Here is a 14461-nt window from a genome sequence, read left to right as displayed (position 1 = left end):
TTTGTCACACTGTTTCTTACAGCATACCGTAAATCAAATGTTGGTTTAATGGTTTAAAAAGTTTACAGCCAACCGATCATGGGGCCAAAGGAGGTTTTCTTTAACTACCGTTACACAGAGATCTCAGGATTGAATGAACACAAATGTTAGAACGGCATGAAGAAAAACTGCTACTGATATTGTGGTTGTTTCGTAAATGTTTATTGCACTCAGATAATCAACAATACAACACGGCGATGTCTGTACTGTCTTCAACACATTGTAAAATTCAAACCACCTTAAACACAGGATTTTGGTTCATGGAAATATTGGTATTACGATCCAGTGGTAAGTATGCAAGGAAACACTATCTCTAATGGCATAAATGAACACATATTCAGATGATGTGATAACCTAAAGTTCAGCCTACTGACACAAGGACACTTGATTTTTCGAGCGTGTTATGCATTATTTCACAAATTTGAATATTGTCTCGTCATAACTACTTTTAGTGACAACAAATAGAGTGAAAGCACTGAAAAGGTGATTTATGACCAGGTTGACATGCAGCTGGAATTACAGTCTATTAGTTTAGTGTTGAGAACATGGCCTAACAATAAATCAAACACATCTCAAACAAAAATACACAAAGAAATAACAATAAATTTGGCTTTATCTTTTCCACCTCCATCCCTATGCATATGTGTACATATTAAAACACGTATCTATTCTCAGATATGTATATTTGTATTTAATAGGATTTCAGGAGCAAAGTTAAGGTCAGCTTTGTGAAACAATTAATTTTGAAGGCTAAAACTGAGTCAGTATGTGACTGGAAGAAAAGGTATTGGAGGAAAGGCATATTTACTATTCACGGCTAAATGGACATAGAATATGTTGCATACATGGGTGGGTATCAAATGATTAACTTGGTTCCCCATATTTAGTCCACTAAATATTGTGTATTAAAGGTTCCATCTGGTTTCATTTTAGCTGGAAGAATCATCTTTCTAATTTTTCATATAGTCTCAGACAAATCTGAATCAAATGCATGTGGAAATAAATCAGTCACGTTGACTCCCTCTGTCTTGGAAAACATTGCACATGGCTGCTGTCGTTCCCATCTCTACCAACGCTGGAGGAAAGGTTGTCTCGTGCAGCAACAGGAAGACAACACATCCCAGTGTAATAAAGCCTGTGGGTGGGAAGCTGGATGTTTCACTCGTCATTATCTAAGCCTCTGAACACTCCTGAAAAAAAAAGGTTGTGTAACCACAGGCCAGGGTTGAGGGGGGAAAAAAATGGCATGAATGTCAGGTTCCAACAATGCATGTAAACATAATTCACGTTGTAGATGCCTGCTGCACCCATTCACGCTTCATGTGTTCGAAGGCTGGAGCTATTTAGTGTTGGCTGTACTGGCATTGCAACTCCAGGTAATGTATAGATGATTGTATGATGTAGCTGACGGTGAGCCCAGAATACAAACAAGTGTAAGCACCTTCGAGTGTTGCAAAAGCCATCTGGAACCTTTGCTATTCTAATAATTCTGGACACAACACAAACAAAAATAGAAGGCCAGCAGAAGGAGATGTAGAGGCTTCGAGTGAGAGGTCTGACTGAGCAGCCCAGCTGGAGGAGGAGCCAAACCGATGACTCATGTTATCTTACTTTAACCTGCCTCCACGTGACATTACGTGAGGCTGTGCATCGGGAAGAGGGTTTGTAAAACTGGCAGTAGATTGTCGTATTATTTGCTCTGAAAGTCATGTAAGCTCCATGTGCTGCTCAATAAAACCCAGCACAGGCTAATAGGCAGTATAAATAAGTACAGAGACTAAAAACGACACCACAAATTAAACATCAGTGTCCCCAATCCTGAATCCGTCAACACAAAGAGGCTTTAAAACACAGAGCCCCAGTAAAACCCAGCAAACGACAGATCACCACGGCCCCGTCGTACCTAGCGCTCCTCCGGTCTATCGTGTTGTGATTGTATTGGTCAACACTATATCCTGTAGGAAACTTTACATTCTACAATTCGTTTTCCTTAAATGTTACTGAATGCAACTCATTGAATGCTGAAACTTAATGATTCTTGTCCCATCAGTTAACTGCACAGTAAACGTTAAAGGTGCTTTCAGCAACATTAATGTGCTCCTAAGCACTTGGAAACCGTGCTGTGCCAACAGTAAAGTGCGTCACAGGCCAAACGCCTTGGTATGCTCGATTCCATATGTAAATAAATGTTATTTTTTTCGCTCTTCTTACTGTTTTCTTTTGCAAAGCGGAGCCAGATCAGTGAGTGCCATGCGTCACACAGTCAGGCTGAAAGGTGGATATAGCGCTATAACAGAGGAAGGAAAATATGCTGTACTTTGTTCCTGCGTTAGCTTCGACATCAATGACTTGTTCTGTTTATTTTAATGTGACAGTGTTTCTTGATGTCAAAAAAAGTGTTGTGAATAATTTAAATAACCAGGTAGGAAGCAGCTTAATAGGCGTGTTATTAATTTGGCGTCTTAAATTAAAATCCAGTGGAAGATTGATTTAGTAACCCAATGAAAGCTGGGTGAGACTTGTTTGGACTGCAGCCAAACTAAAGTGACGAATAAGTGTGATGCTACCTTTTCCAAACGCTCATACCAGCACATCACCACTAAGCCTCTGCTGCGTAAGCATGTCCAGATAGACTGGAGTGTTGCTCTAGGAAGTGGAGGAGTGCCTCCTCTGAATGTATGTGTAGACTTTGACACAATGGTCCCCACAGTCCAGCACGAGCAGTTGTCCTTTCTGGGTGGTGGCCACTCCTACGGGGCACGTCAGGCCTTCCTGAATGAGAACTTTGAATCCGCCCTCTTTGGGAAACTGCAGGATTTCTTTCCTGCCACTGTCCGTCACCAGCAAGTCCCCATTGGCATCCACACACATGCCGGTGATGCAGCGGAAGTCCTCCTTCTCGGAGAAGAAATGGCTGAGCTGCTTGCCTAGCTGGCCATCTTTATCAACCGAGCTAATAGAGAAGCCACCTTCCAGGTGGGGCTCGTTGTGGCCCTTTTCATAGTTCAGGGCGAGGCCCTGGGTGAAATAGACTGTTCCCGCGGCGTCACACGTCACAAACTTTGGCCTCACAGCAGAGCACAGGCGCTTCCAGCTGACCACGCCTACATTGCGGTCCACTGTGAGACACCACAGCTTGCCCCCTTCCACATCCGACACCACAAGCTGACCTGAAGGCAGAGCAGTAATGCCCCAGGGTTTAATAAGCTGGTTTTTGTGGCAAGCCACACACTGTCCATCCATAGTGTACACTTTGACTGAGTTGTCGTAGTTGTCGGTGACCCCAATCAGCCCTTGAGGAGTGACCGCGATGGATAGGGGGATGAGGTTCGGCAGATCAGCCCCGAGGAAGCTCAGGACAAAGTTGTCAATGCTGCTGCCGTTGCGGCGGATTTCACGCTGGAAACCTTTGCGATTAAAGATCTGGATGCGGTAGTTGCCGCGGTCAGCCACCAGCACCTCGCCTTGTGACGTTACACAGACACCGACTGGTAAATTGAACGTGCCAGGCAGCGTTCCCTTGCAGCCCATCTTCTTCACAAACTGGCAGACTGGAGGCCCTGCACTCGCCCCAGCTCCTGCGGGCGACCCCCCACCCGCATCCATGGACTTTGACTTAAAGCTGTATGGTGAACTACATACCGCCTCCTCTGCAGCGGCAACCATGTCAATGTCTCGGTAAAGATTAGCCCCCATTGCCCCAGCTACACTCTCTACGTCCCCCACGAGTGCGATGTCCAGCCCACTCTCTTCATCCTCTGTATCGACAGTATAGGTATTTGTGGTCACTTGGCCCACTTCTACAGGTTTCAAGTGCTCTGCTCTGACCAGCCCTGGCTCCTGCAGCTGGAACATTGTGGGAAAGCTACTCCTCAAATCCAGCTCTTCATCATCACTGCCTTCGCCATCATCCTTGAGCAAAGCAATATCGCTCTGCCTCACCATCATCGTCAGATAATCACAACGCGACACAACTTTTACCTCTGCAATGTCAAGGAGATACGTCTGCTCTTCCAGGACCTGCCCGTTGAGTTTTTCAACTTTTGCCATGGACGCTGTGAATGTCCTTCGAGACCTGCCGAGTTCCTCTTGAAGACGTAGCTCAGCTGAAGTATAGTCCTGCTGCACTGCTCGGTGCTTAAGTCTCAAGGACTCTGAAATGTTTTCAATAACTGACTTTTTCTTCTGAATTTCGTCCATGACATCACGCAGAGAGGCCAGCTTGCCGCCCAGCTCTTTTCGACGCCGCTCAGCGGCCACTCTAATCGGCTGGACTGAATGGCCTTGTTGCAGGTGGCCCTCCCCTTTACAAGGCTCACAAAGCACTGTGGCGCAATCATGACAGTACTGTCGTGGTAGGCGGTTGCAGCATGACTTGCACATCAGGGCGGCGGCAGCAGCACTGCAGGACACGGTGCAATCTAGTATCTTGAGCGCGGTGAGATTGTCGGCCAGCTGCGCAATATTGCTCATACGGGACACCTTGCTACAGAAGGGACAGCGCACGCCATTTATAGTGTTGGACAACAATTTTTCGAGACACTGCCGGCAAACTGTGTGACCACACTGCAGGAGTTTGGGTCTCAATTGATCCTGGCTGTAGGTCTCCAGGCATATCGGGCATTCAAGAACCTCCCTGATTAAATCTGGGTCCAGCGGGGAATATGCTGCCTCCATTGTGGTCCTTTCCTTGAGTTGGAATAAACAAAACAAAACTTGTTATTATAGTTCACCATTCTATGAGTGAACTAATTATATAAGGATATAATGATGTATTATGATACATTTCTGATCCATCGCAACTGCAAAGTATTTCTCAAATTACAAAAGTAAGCAATTTAATCACAGTGACAAATGATAGTCTTAAACATTGTCCCTGATTTAACGTTAGTGGGATACTTTGCAAGTCATTTGCAAGGAAAATGAATAAGTGTGAACAGAAAGTTGGCTCTTCTGTTTTTTAAAGAAGCCGACATGTGGCGAATATTAGTGACCGACATGTGGCGAATATTAGTGACCGCCATTTAAACCGGAAATGATGTACTTAAACATGACGTGTGGGTAAGTAACGCTAACGTCAGTCATATCATGTTGCTGCTGAAGAAAATAAGCGTCCACAACAAGCTGCTAATGGTAAATAATCAAATTGTTGATTTGTTGATATTTATCCTTGACACACGATCGCTCCACGCCACAGTTGCAAGCGTAGGTCACGCCTTAAGGGCACCACTGTGCTCACTTGATGATTAAAAATAGGTTGACCTTGCAGTCCAGACATACGAACGAATTGCATGAACTAATTCCCTCTATGTTGGCAAAATAGGACGCCTCTGGGCAAGACGACGGACGTGTCCTATGACACACCGCGACAACGTTGACTCAACGCTATCACAGGGCGAGGGTTTTGTGGTGAACGTACAATTTGAAACTGAGAAATGCAGCTTATTGTCCTGCTTCTCTTTTCACATTTCGACCTGAAAACGTTACCTTTTCTTCAAATGTTAGCTTTTTCGAAGTTCAGAGGTTTTGTTGCGCGTGCTGTGGCTCTGCTTCTGCAGCTCCTCGTGAGAAACTGCAATGTTGACGACGTGACGCAATACGCACGGGACGGTTTTGATTGGCTGCTGTGTGGGCAGGCACAAGGACTCACCAGGGTCCTAACGCCGAAGAATTCTTGCCGGATCTGGTATTTTTACTATGATGTAGTTTTGGGGGGTTTTCAACTTCCTGTTTGACTTCCAACATATACCTTTTATATACCTTATTCCCAACATGCACATATTCACCCAACAGAGGGAAAAATAAAGTGCCAGGCTAAGCTTTAATTTAAATTGGATTTGAATATATTTGTATTATTGATTTACATGCACACTATACTTAGTTGTAATGTTTCCCTGCAAAAATACAATGTTTAATGCCTGATGTATAATGCAACTTATCCTGAAATGACAGTGGCCCTCTTAGTGTTCAGCATGAATACACAATTGATTATTGGACCAGGCCCTCGTTAAAAGAATACACAAATATGATTACTTAACTTGAGGTAAACAGACGTGTAACTGAGAAAATAAGTCTCACAGAGAACCTGAGGAAGGCTACTTCTCACAGGTTACAACTGCATTTTAAGTCCAGGTGTGGTGACATATGTTATGTTTTAAGACAAAACACAGTAATTATAGTAAAAGACCACTAGAGGTCAGCATAGGTCTTCCAGAAGATATCTGTTTAAAGGCCCTGTCAACTTAGTGGTGGAGAGTAAATGTGGGAATTTAGACCATATAATAAACTGCTTTTTGTTGGTAAAGCACAGAAAATTTGTTGTAAAGAAATATGGAATATGCATTTTGGTTGTCATTTAACGCATTTAGTGACTATTGTATTCTGGCCTGCTATCATCAGACCCACAGTAACTGCTGTTAAACTAGTTGATATGGCAATATACAGGACTGTCTCAGAAAATTAGAATATTGGGATAAAGTTCTTTATTTTCTGTAATGCAATTAAAAAAACAAAAATGTCATGCATTCTGGATTCATTACAAATCAACTGAAATATTGCAAGCCTTTTATTCTTTTAATATTTAATATTTTTTTAATTGCATTACAGAAAATAAAGAACTTTATCACAATATTCTAATTTTCTGAGACAGTCCTGTATATGTGTAATTGTAATGGTGCTTTGCAGACAACACACAGCTCACACAGGTCCACATTCTAAGAGCATGTGTCACCTGCGATACCAGTAGTGGGCAAGGCTGTGGAAAATGAATCGGAAATATGAGCTACTGTAGATCTGTTAAGATCAGAAGACTGAAGACATGTAGCACGAGCAGCTGTTTGAATAAAGTAAAAACAACAATGACAACAGTAACCACATCTAACAACAGCTGTATTAAATTGCTATGGAAGATATCTGACACCTTTGCTGTTGTTGCCTGGGCAACATAACTCTGGCCAGAACGGATGTGTCCCTCATGAGTAATTATACTGCAACCAGTCTACAAAGACATTTTAATTAACATAGGCGGTGCAAGATCAATGGCAAAGAAAATTCACTCATTTATCTCTTCACTATGTTTGATTGCAGGCAAGTGTGCATCAAATTCATTCCACACAGCAAAGAGACGTGAATGACTGGCCACTCCTTTAACTGCACTAAAATACACGCTATCCTGTTTTCATCCTCGTGAAGGGTGTCACCATTGGTCAGATGTCAGGGAAACTATGCGGTACACACATAAATAGAGACACAAACAAAATACTTTTGTGATAACAGCTGGAAACTGTTACAGCAGTTTGCTAATAGTCTCAAAACAAGTCAAGAAAGAAAGCTTAAAAAAAAGATACAATATTAGGGGAAAATGTAATTATACAGGTAGAAATACACTGAGAATTATTAATAGCTAGTTATGGACATTGCCAGTACTGTGGCTATATTTTCTCCTGGCTATATCCAATATATGACAGTGCCAGATCTTTCATCAAATGCATTTGTTTACAGAAATATAAACAACTGTATTGAGTTAAAGAGTGTGAGAGTGAATTTGACTGACTAGCCGAAGCCAACCTGATATACAGGGCTTTATTGTGAGAGCTGGGTGACGACAGCTCTTTTCTGTGTCTGTGTTGCCTCAAGAAGTGCATGTAATTGGGCTCTTGGGCCACCCCTTGAGCCTGTTTACATACTGTTGCACATGAAGTTACCACCCACCCTTTCAACTTACCAGTGTCTTGCGGACGCACACGGGGAGTAAGCTGAAAAGACATACATCAATGAATGTATGCACAGACTCAGTTCTCTCTCACACACACACCAGGGCCATAGCAACATGTGTGGGGGTCATGTCCTTAGATTTGGATTGTGTTTATCTCATAACCACAGTAACCCCCCAAATAGTCTAGTCAATTATTAATTATATGGCAGTGAATTGCCGCTACAGCTTGGTTGTTTAGTCTAGCCTATTAGCTATACAATCATATATATTTTTTCGACTCCTAATGCACTTTTAATCTTCAGTTGTTGTTATTCAGAGAGCCAAAAAGTCAGTTGTGTGAATAAAAAACTTTTGTCCTTCTTTTTTTATTTTACAATGGACAATGTATAAAATTGCTAAAGCATGGAAATTATTTTCTATCCCCAAGTTAATTATTACATTTTTATAAATGTAATTTGTACCTATTTTATTTTTGGCTTTTAATAATACAACATAAACACAGGCTTAATGAAGTACTGCATACTCGGTAATCACATGATTTTCAGCTTTGAGTTATATCGAAGTCCATATGGGTTGTATCACTTGGTTAAAAATTGAAAACTAATTTCAGATTTATTTGATTACATTATGTTGTAATGCTTTTTTAAATGTCACATCAACTTGATACACTCACATACTAGTTTGAAAACAGTCTTTGAAAACATCCTCACCAGTGTTGTTTTCTTTGGAGCTGTTGCATGACTGCTGGTAAATCACAAATGTCGGCATCTGTTTGTGTTAGAGAAACAAATAGTTGAAAGTTAACACACACCCTTTTCATGTCTTGGGTTAATTTATTTAACATTGTTGATATTACAGCAGTCCAAGTGACACATTTAGACCCGTTTCTGTTTCTCACACAAACACATTTGGGTTCATGCATTATACATTGTGTTATATAATAGGTTTAAAGATTTTTGATTTCACTGTCTTTCAATAAGGGCAAAAAGGAAATAAGGAATTAGAAATATTAACCCTAATTTTTCCAAAATGCCCCACCTTCAATAATGTCAAAGGTTTTTCCTGCTGTCTTACCCACTTCCTTCAGGGTTGGGCTTCCTTGTCTTTTGTGTGGGGGCGCATGTGAGCCTCTGTATATATTGTATGCATTGGTAGTTTCCTCCATGTGAATGGGGGTGTTAATGTAACTTATACATGTGTCCATTCACGTGTTTAAACCCTCGTGTCGGGCTGATGTTGTCTTTTCCATTAAGACAAAAAAAGCTTCTTTAAAAGGGCGTTGATAACATATGACAGCCTACATTTAAGAATGAAACATAGTCAGTGTTTTTAACACTTATATCAGTGCTTTGATGAGGAAAATGATACATTTGCAGATACATATTTCTTATGTATTGAGTTATGTGCTGACTGATGATGAATCATGTCTCAAAGCAATATCAAAAAAGTTCCCACTTGAATGTTCTGTCAGTAGAGAGAACACTATTTTCCTAATTTGGAAAACTCTCATTTGTGCCTGTTTGTGTAAAGCACATAGACACAAATCATATCAGTAGAGATGACAAACAACATGGCTCCACTGAAACACTCGAGTAACATTCTCTCCTGATTCTACTCCTCTCCTGAGTCTGTCGTCACCTCTTCTTTCCACATGGTGTGTTGTTGTCACTGAAAGAGGAAATGTGAGGAGGAAGAATCCACCCCAAATAGGGAGAATATCAAATAGTGGTAATAGACAATCAGGAGAGGAAGCCACCCCCCCCCCCCCCCCCTTCATCCTTTGTCTAAACTGATGACAGTAAGGGATTAGTTGTTGTTTTTGCTTCCTTTCCTTGGCAGCAAGCAAAAGTAAATCCAGATGTGTAGGCGTAATGCAACTGAGCGACTGGATGTTCTTTGCTACTCCAAGTGACGACTCATGAGTTGTTGGGAAAGAGGGATTTGGGTTTATCATATTAAAAGAATACACAAAGTGAAACCAAAAATGAATGTAAATAATGCATGTTGTTGACTTAGTTTTACTTTATCTGCACCCCATCCGTTCCATTAAACCTTCCTTCCTCTTCTGACTACCCCTCCAGAGGCAACAGACCAGGGGGTTGGTGGAGGTGGGCGGCGTGAGCTGAAGTCGGTTCCCTTCATCAGCTACCTGTCGGCACTCCAGAAGAGCCAGCTGTTGTCTGACGACATGGTGAATGGCGTGGAGATCCGCTGCGAGGAGAAAGGCAGCTGTCCAGCTGGCTGCCACCTGTGCCATCACCAGGCCGTGATGGGAGGAGTGTCAGGAAGAGGCCGCACTGGTAACAGCAGGAGTGGAGAGCAGCCTTCCCCCATCCCCGTGCTATTGGAAGTCAGCCGCGTGGTGCCCCTCTATAGCCTGGTCCAAGACAACGTCACCAAAGAGGTGAGAAATCAGCATGGGGGTAGGAAGACAATGTGTGTGTTTGCTTGTTTGCACATGCATGTGGGTGTGTTTGCAGAAGGGGAGGGCAGAGGCTAGGAGAGTGACCGTAAAAACAAGAAAGAGAAAAAGATCTGAAGCCTCAACATACCGACTGGAATTGGAAGAAAAAGACAAACAAACAAAAACATCCACACCCAACTATAAAGCCTTGATCTCTTTTAAATGATGGATTATTGATTATAAGGATTTTAACTGTCAACTTACGATTTGACCAATTACAATTGGTTGGGATGTGGTTATACCTCCACTTCTGCAAACAGAAGTTTATGGTAATTGTGAGGCAAGTTAATATATATGTTATGCTTTCCTGTGACATAAGCTATCATCTGTAGGAAGCATATGTAAATTATTCAGTATGTCTTTCTAATATACAATCTCATGGTGGCGTAATCCTTTCGCACTGTACATATCCATTGTCCTCTGAATCGTTCAAACTGAGGCTGTTGCAACAAACCGCCTCTAGGTGGCAATAGATGGTTAACTTGGACCACTGGAATTGAACACTGTAATACGGAGGCCATAAAAAGATTACATCATGGTTTTCTCCTTTTGTGGGGGATGTCAATGTGTGATATATAAATATATATTATATATATATATATATATAAACTAGTTGCAGGATATCAGTTTAATGGCCGTGTTGCGTTTATATTTTACCCTGTATGAAAAGTCATCGTGCAATAAAAGTTTATCATAACAGATGTATTTTCCATAAGGTAATTTAGGAGGGCGCCCTGGCTTCACTTGACATTTAATTTACCACATTTTGCTCTTTTCGACATCCGGTACATGTCTTCTCTGTGCGTGTGTAAGCCAACCCAGAGCTGTTTGCAGGTGACTCATACCCAACACACACGCATGCACACACCATGGGGAGCGGAACGGTTTACGCTTCCCCCAATCAAGAATCTAATTACCTTACCTTCAGAAATTACCAGGCGCCAACGTTGTTGTACATATACATATGCAATCAGAGGCAACACACACATACACACAGCAAAGCCCACGGTACGTGCCGCCCATGACAAGCACCACAACCCCAAAGAAAAGAAGGCACAATCAATATCAGACGATCCATACTGGGCTTCATCAATAGCTAAATGTGAGGAAGAGCAAAATGTTCCTCTCCTGCAAACACCTCGCTATCCATCCTTCTCCCTCTCCACACCAACATGTGGTCTTCTGGGGATGTGGAAAGTGAGCTGGATGAGGAGAAGGGGTAGACCGCAGTGGATCGCTCTGGCAAGCCCTTCTGAGCTAGTTTGAGGCAGGTATATTAGCTTTTTATTGATGGCATCGACCTCTTGGGAGTCCATCACTCTGCTCCTCTTTTCCTCCCTTTCCTTTCTTCTCTCGGCGGCGAATGATGCTGCTCGTCTGAAAGGCACATACCTAGATTGCATTAGAGACGAACGACAAAACAACCTGCCCCTCCACACACACACACACACACACACACACACACACACACACACACACAGAGAGACACTCTTTGTCTCAGACACGTACATTTGCTTTCTACTTGACTGGATCGATCTGGAGAGACAGCTGTCATGTTGAAAATGCATTCTGAGAGATTAATTATTTTGGATAATTATATTCTTTTATATATTTTTACCCTAAAACTCCCCGATTCCATCAAAATGGAGGCTTTGTTGTCCAGCTTATTCTCCAGATGTACCCAATACCAGGTTTACATGGATTTAGCACTCTTCTTTGATAGATAGATAGATAGATATATACTTTATTAATCCCCAAGGGGAAATTTGTCATCACAGTAGCAGCACCAATAAACTAAAGACACAAGAAAAAAATATAAAAACCCTTCCTCTCTCCTTTCTCTGTTACCTGCATCTTTCAGTGGCCACTCGCTCACTGTTTGACAGGACATGGCATGTCCCTTTCACATCAATCCCCGTTATTAAGCCAGAGGGGGATTCTGTTTCATTAAAAAGACCACAACTCGAAATACACTTTTATACTGTAGAAATAGCTTGCTTTCTATGGCTTTGTCAAATAAGAAAATAGAGAATACAGAATGTATTTGTCCATGTACCCAGGACTGACACTACCAATGAATAGTTTTTAGGATTAAAAAAAAAAAAATACTGAGATAGTTGGCATAAACTATTTCCTAAAATGTGAAATGGTTGGTGTACCCAAAAAGAGAAAATATCCATGTTAGTAGTTTTATTTTTGAAGTGTCCAGATTATAAAATGTCCATCCCTGATATATTTTCCTCCATGGAGATGGCAACACGAAAATGTGACATTTGTCAAATAAAAAAACAGCACCAAACTCTTTCCACAGAAAATGCCCCTTCTGGATGATCCACTGGCCTCCCTGTCCAACAGTTGCTCTGGGTTTCTTCAGTCGGAAGAACTTGAAATAAAGGCATTGTATAATTATGTATTACATTTATATCCCAAGATTATAGGAAATAAAAGGAAATAATGACTAAATAATAATAATAATTGTATTTCCATTTCCAGATACTTTATCTGTAAAAAACACAATAATTATATATTTTTTTATGTGAAAGGAAAAGTTTGAGGTTTATTTCTTCATTGTCTTGCTTATTTCTTGGGCTTGACTTTTTAAACCTGCTCTTTACTTAAATTGAACCTAAAACCAGTCTTGGAATGGGCTTGGACTCGACTAAGGTGGTCTTGCTTACTGGTCTGGGGTGTGCACGCAAATACACACACGCACACAGACACTGCCCTGTTTTAGTGCCAGAGAAAAATACCTCAGTGGATAAATAAATAAGCAAACGCTTGGGGAGCTTGCCACTGGTCCTATGTCCTGTGATGCTGTGACTGAATTATGGTAAACCTTTTGAACAAATTGGTTGTGAGTCTAATGGGTCAAAATGCTTTACATCTTGACGCTGTCATGCTCTCACCGTAACGCACTATTGCAGCCCCTCGCAGGGTTGGCTCAGTGAGAACAGGAGGGGGCACAGAAGTATAAGGGCAATATCATATTTTCACCAAAATGAAAGCAGTTGAAGCATGATGCAGAATGGCGGGTTAGGTATACGTTTAATGGGTAATCCAGCAGGTCCTCTAATCTGATGCACACATCGGAAGCATGTCAAATGAAAGTGTTGATCCCAAGAACATCACTTCAGTACCAAGGAGAGCGCACACTCAAACAGATAACAATTAAACTGATTCTTATCAACTGTTTATGGCCAGTTTATATAACACTGAATTACCAGTTTAGTACATCTAGCTAGAACTATTGCAGCCTATTACTAGAGCACTGAAACATTATATATAGCGGTGTTTCTGTTTTTTAGTCTAGTTGTTGACATTAACTCGGGGGAGAGGGGGTGTCATAACAGCATTATGATCTTCCTAAAGGTAGTAATAATTGCATTTTATTAGACTGCATTAGTTTTAGCTACAGGTACACCTAATAAACAGGCCACTGCTGGTCAACATGTTGGTCCATGAAACATTAATGACATCAGCAATATGTGTTGTTTGAGGGTCCGTCTGTGACATGGCAATCCCCTCTCAACCTCTGGGTGAACCAAACCGCCAGTGTCCAATTTCCTGGAAGCACTACTTCTGATAAGATTCCTTGTAGCAGCCCATTGGTTCCATTGTTAACGCCATTATCCCTGAATGATTGGAATTGCTACATAAATGCATTCACGTGTGCGCACGCACACGCACACACACACACACACACTTAGGTCACCATTGATGGTGTACTGACGTAGACTCTTTACCACCACTGGTGATCATCGTATAAATCAATACTATGGGCCAGCTGGCTAATGTTTTCATGTATTAGCCTCTGAAAATGGGCAGTGATATGGTCCGCTTCGACTAGACAAACTGAGTAATACACTAGAGAGGTCACACTGGCCTTCCTTGCCTTCTTGTAAGTCACGACAGGCTTCTACGAAAGTGAAAGGTCCAAATGGTGTTTTGGTGCCAGTGAGTCTGCTGGGTTTAGATGATGTCAAGGCTTGGAATTTGTGGCTGGAGTTGTTGCTGACGCTCAGTAGCCGTGCCATTCTGATCTTGTCCTCTGTTAGCAGGGGGTGATTACATTTCAGCTCAATTTGTTCAGGATTGATAAGGTCAATGGAGATGCATTGTGGCATATTTGTGAAATGGTAGAACCATGTGTTATTGTAACCATTGGGGGGGTTGCTGGTTTCCGAAGGAAAATATGTTATGACTGCTCAAAAACTGTCTTACACTGTTACAGTCAGATATGACCG

General features: G+C 41.8%; 2 protein-coding genes across 2 annotated transcripts in view; one reads left to right on the top strand and one right to left on the bottom strand.

Moving 5' to 3' along the window:
• The window catches only part of LOC130205009 (astrotactin-2-like), a 249438-nt gene that overhangs the window by 196938 nt on the left and 38039 nt on the right, over nt 1-14461 (top strand). The window contains exon 17 of the mRNA XM_056432100.1: nt 9835-10157. Coding sequence (XP_056288075.1) covers nt 9835-10157 — 323 coding nt within the window. The remainder of the gene's footprint in view (nt 1-9834; nt 10158-14461) is intronic.
• On the bottom strand, nt 180-5612 carry trim32 (tripartite motif containing 32). Its single transcript, XM_056432101.1, has 2 exons — nt 5527-5612; nt 180-4728 (listed from the first exon to the last, which is right to left on the bottom strand). The coding sequence occupies exon 2, from the start codon at nt 4714-4716 to the stop codon at nt 2686-2688; it is 2031 nt and encodes a 676-aa protein (XP_056288076.1). The 5' UTR covers nt 4717-4728; nt 5527-5612; the 3' UTR covers nt 180-2685.

The sequence above is a fragment of the Pseudoliparis swirei genome, chromosome 15, assembly GCF_029220125.1.
Source record: "Pseudoliparis swirei isolate HS2019 ecotype Mariana Trench chromosome 15, NWPU_hadal_v1, whole genome shotgun sequence".
NCBI lineage: Eukaryota > Metazoa > Chordata > Actinopteri > Perciformes > Liparidae > Pseudoliparis > Pseudoliparis swirei.
The sequence above is the reverse complement of the archived record's forward strand: the minus strand, read 5'-3'. Positions and strand labels throughout refer to the sequence as shown.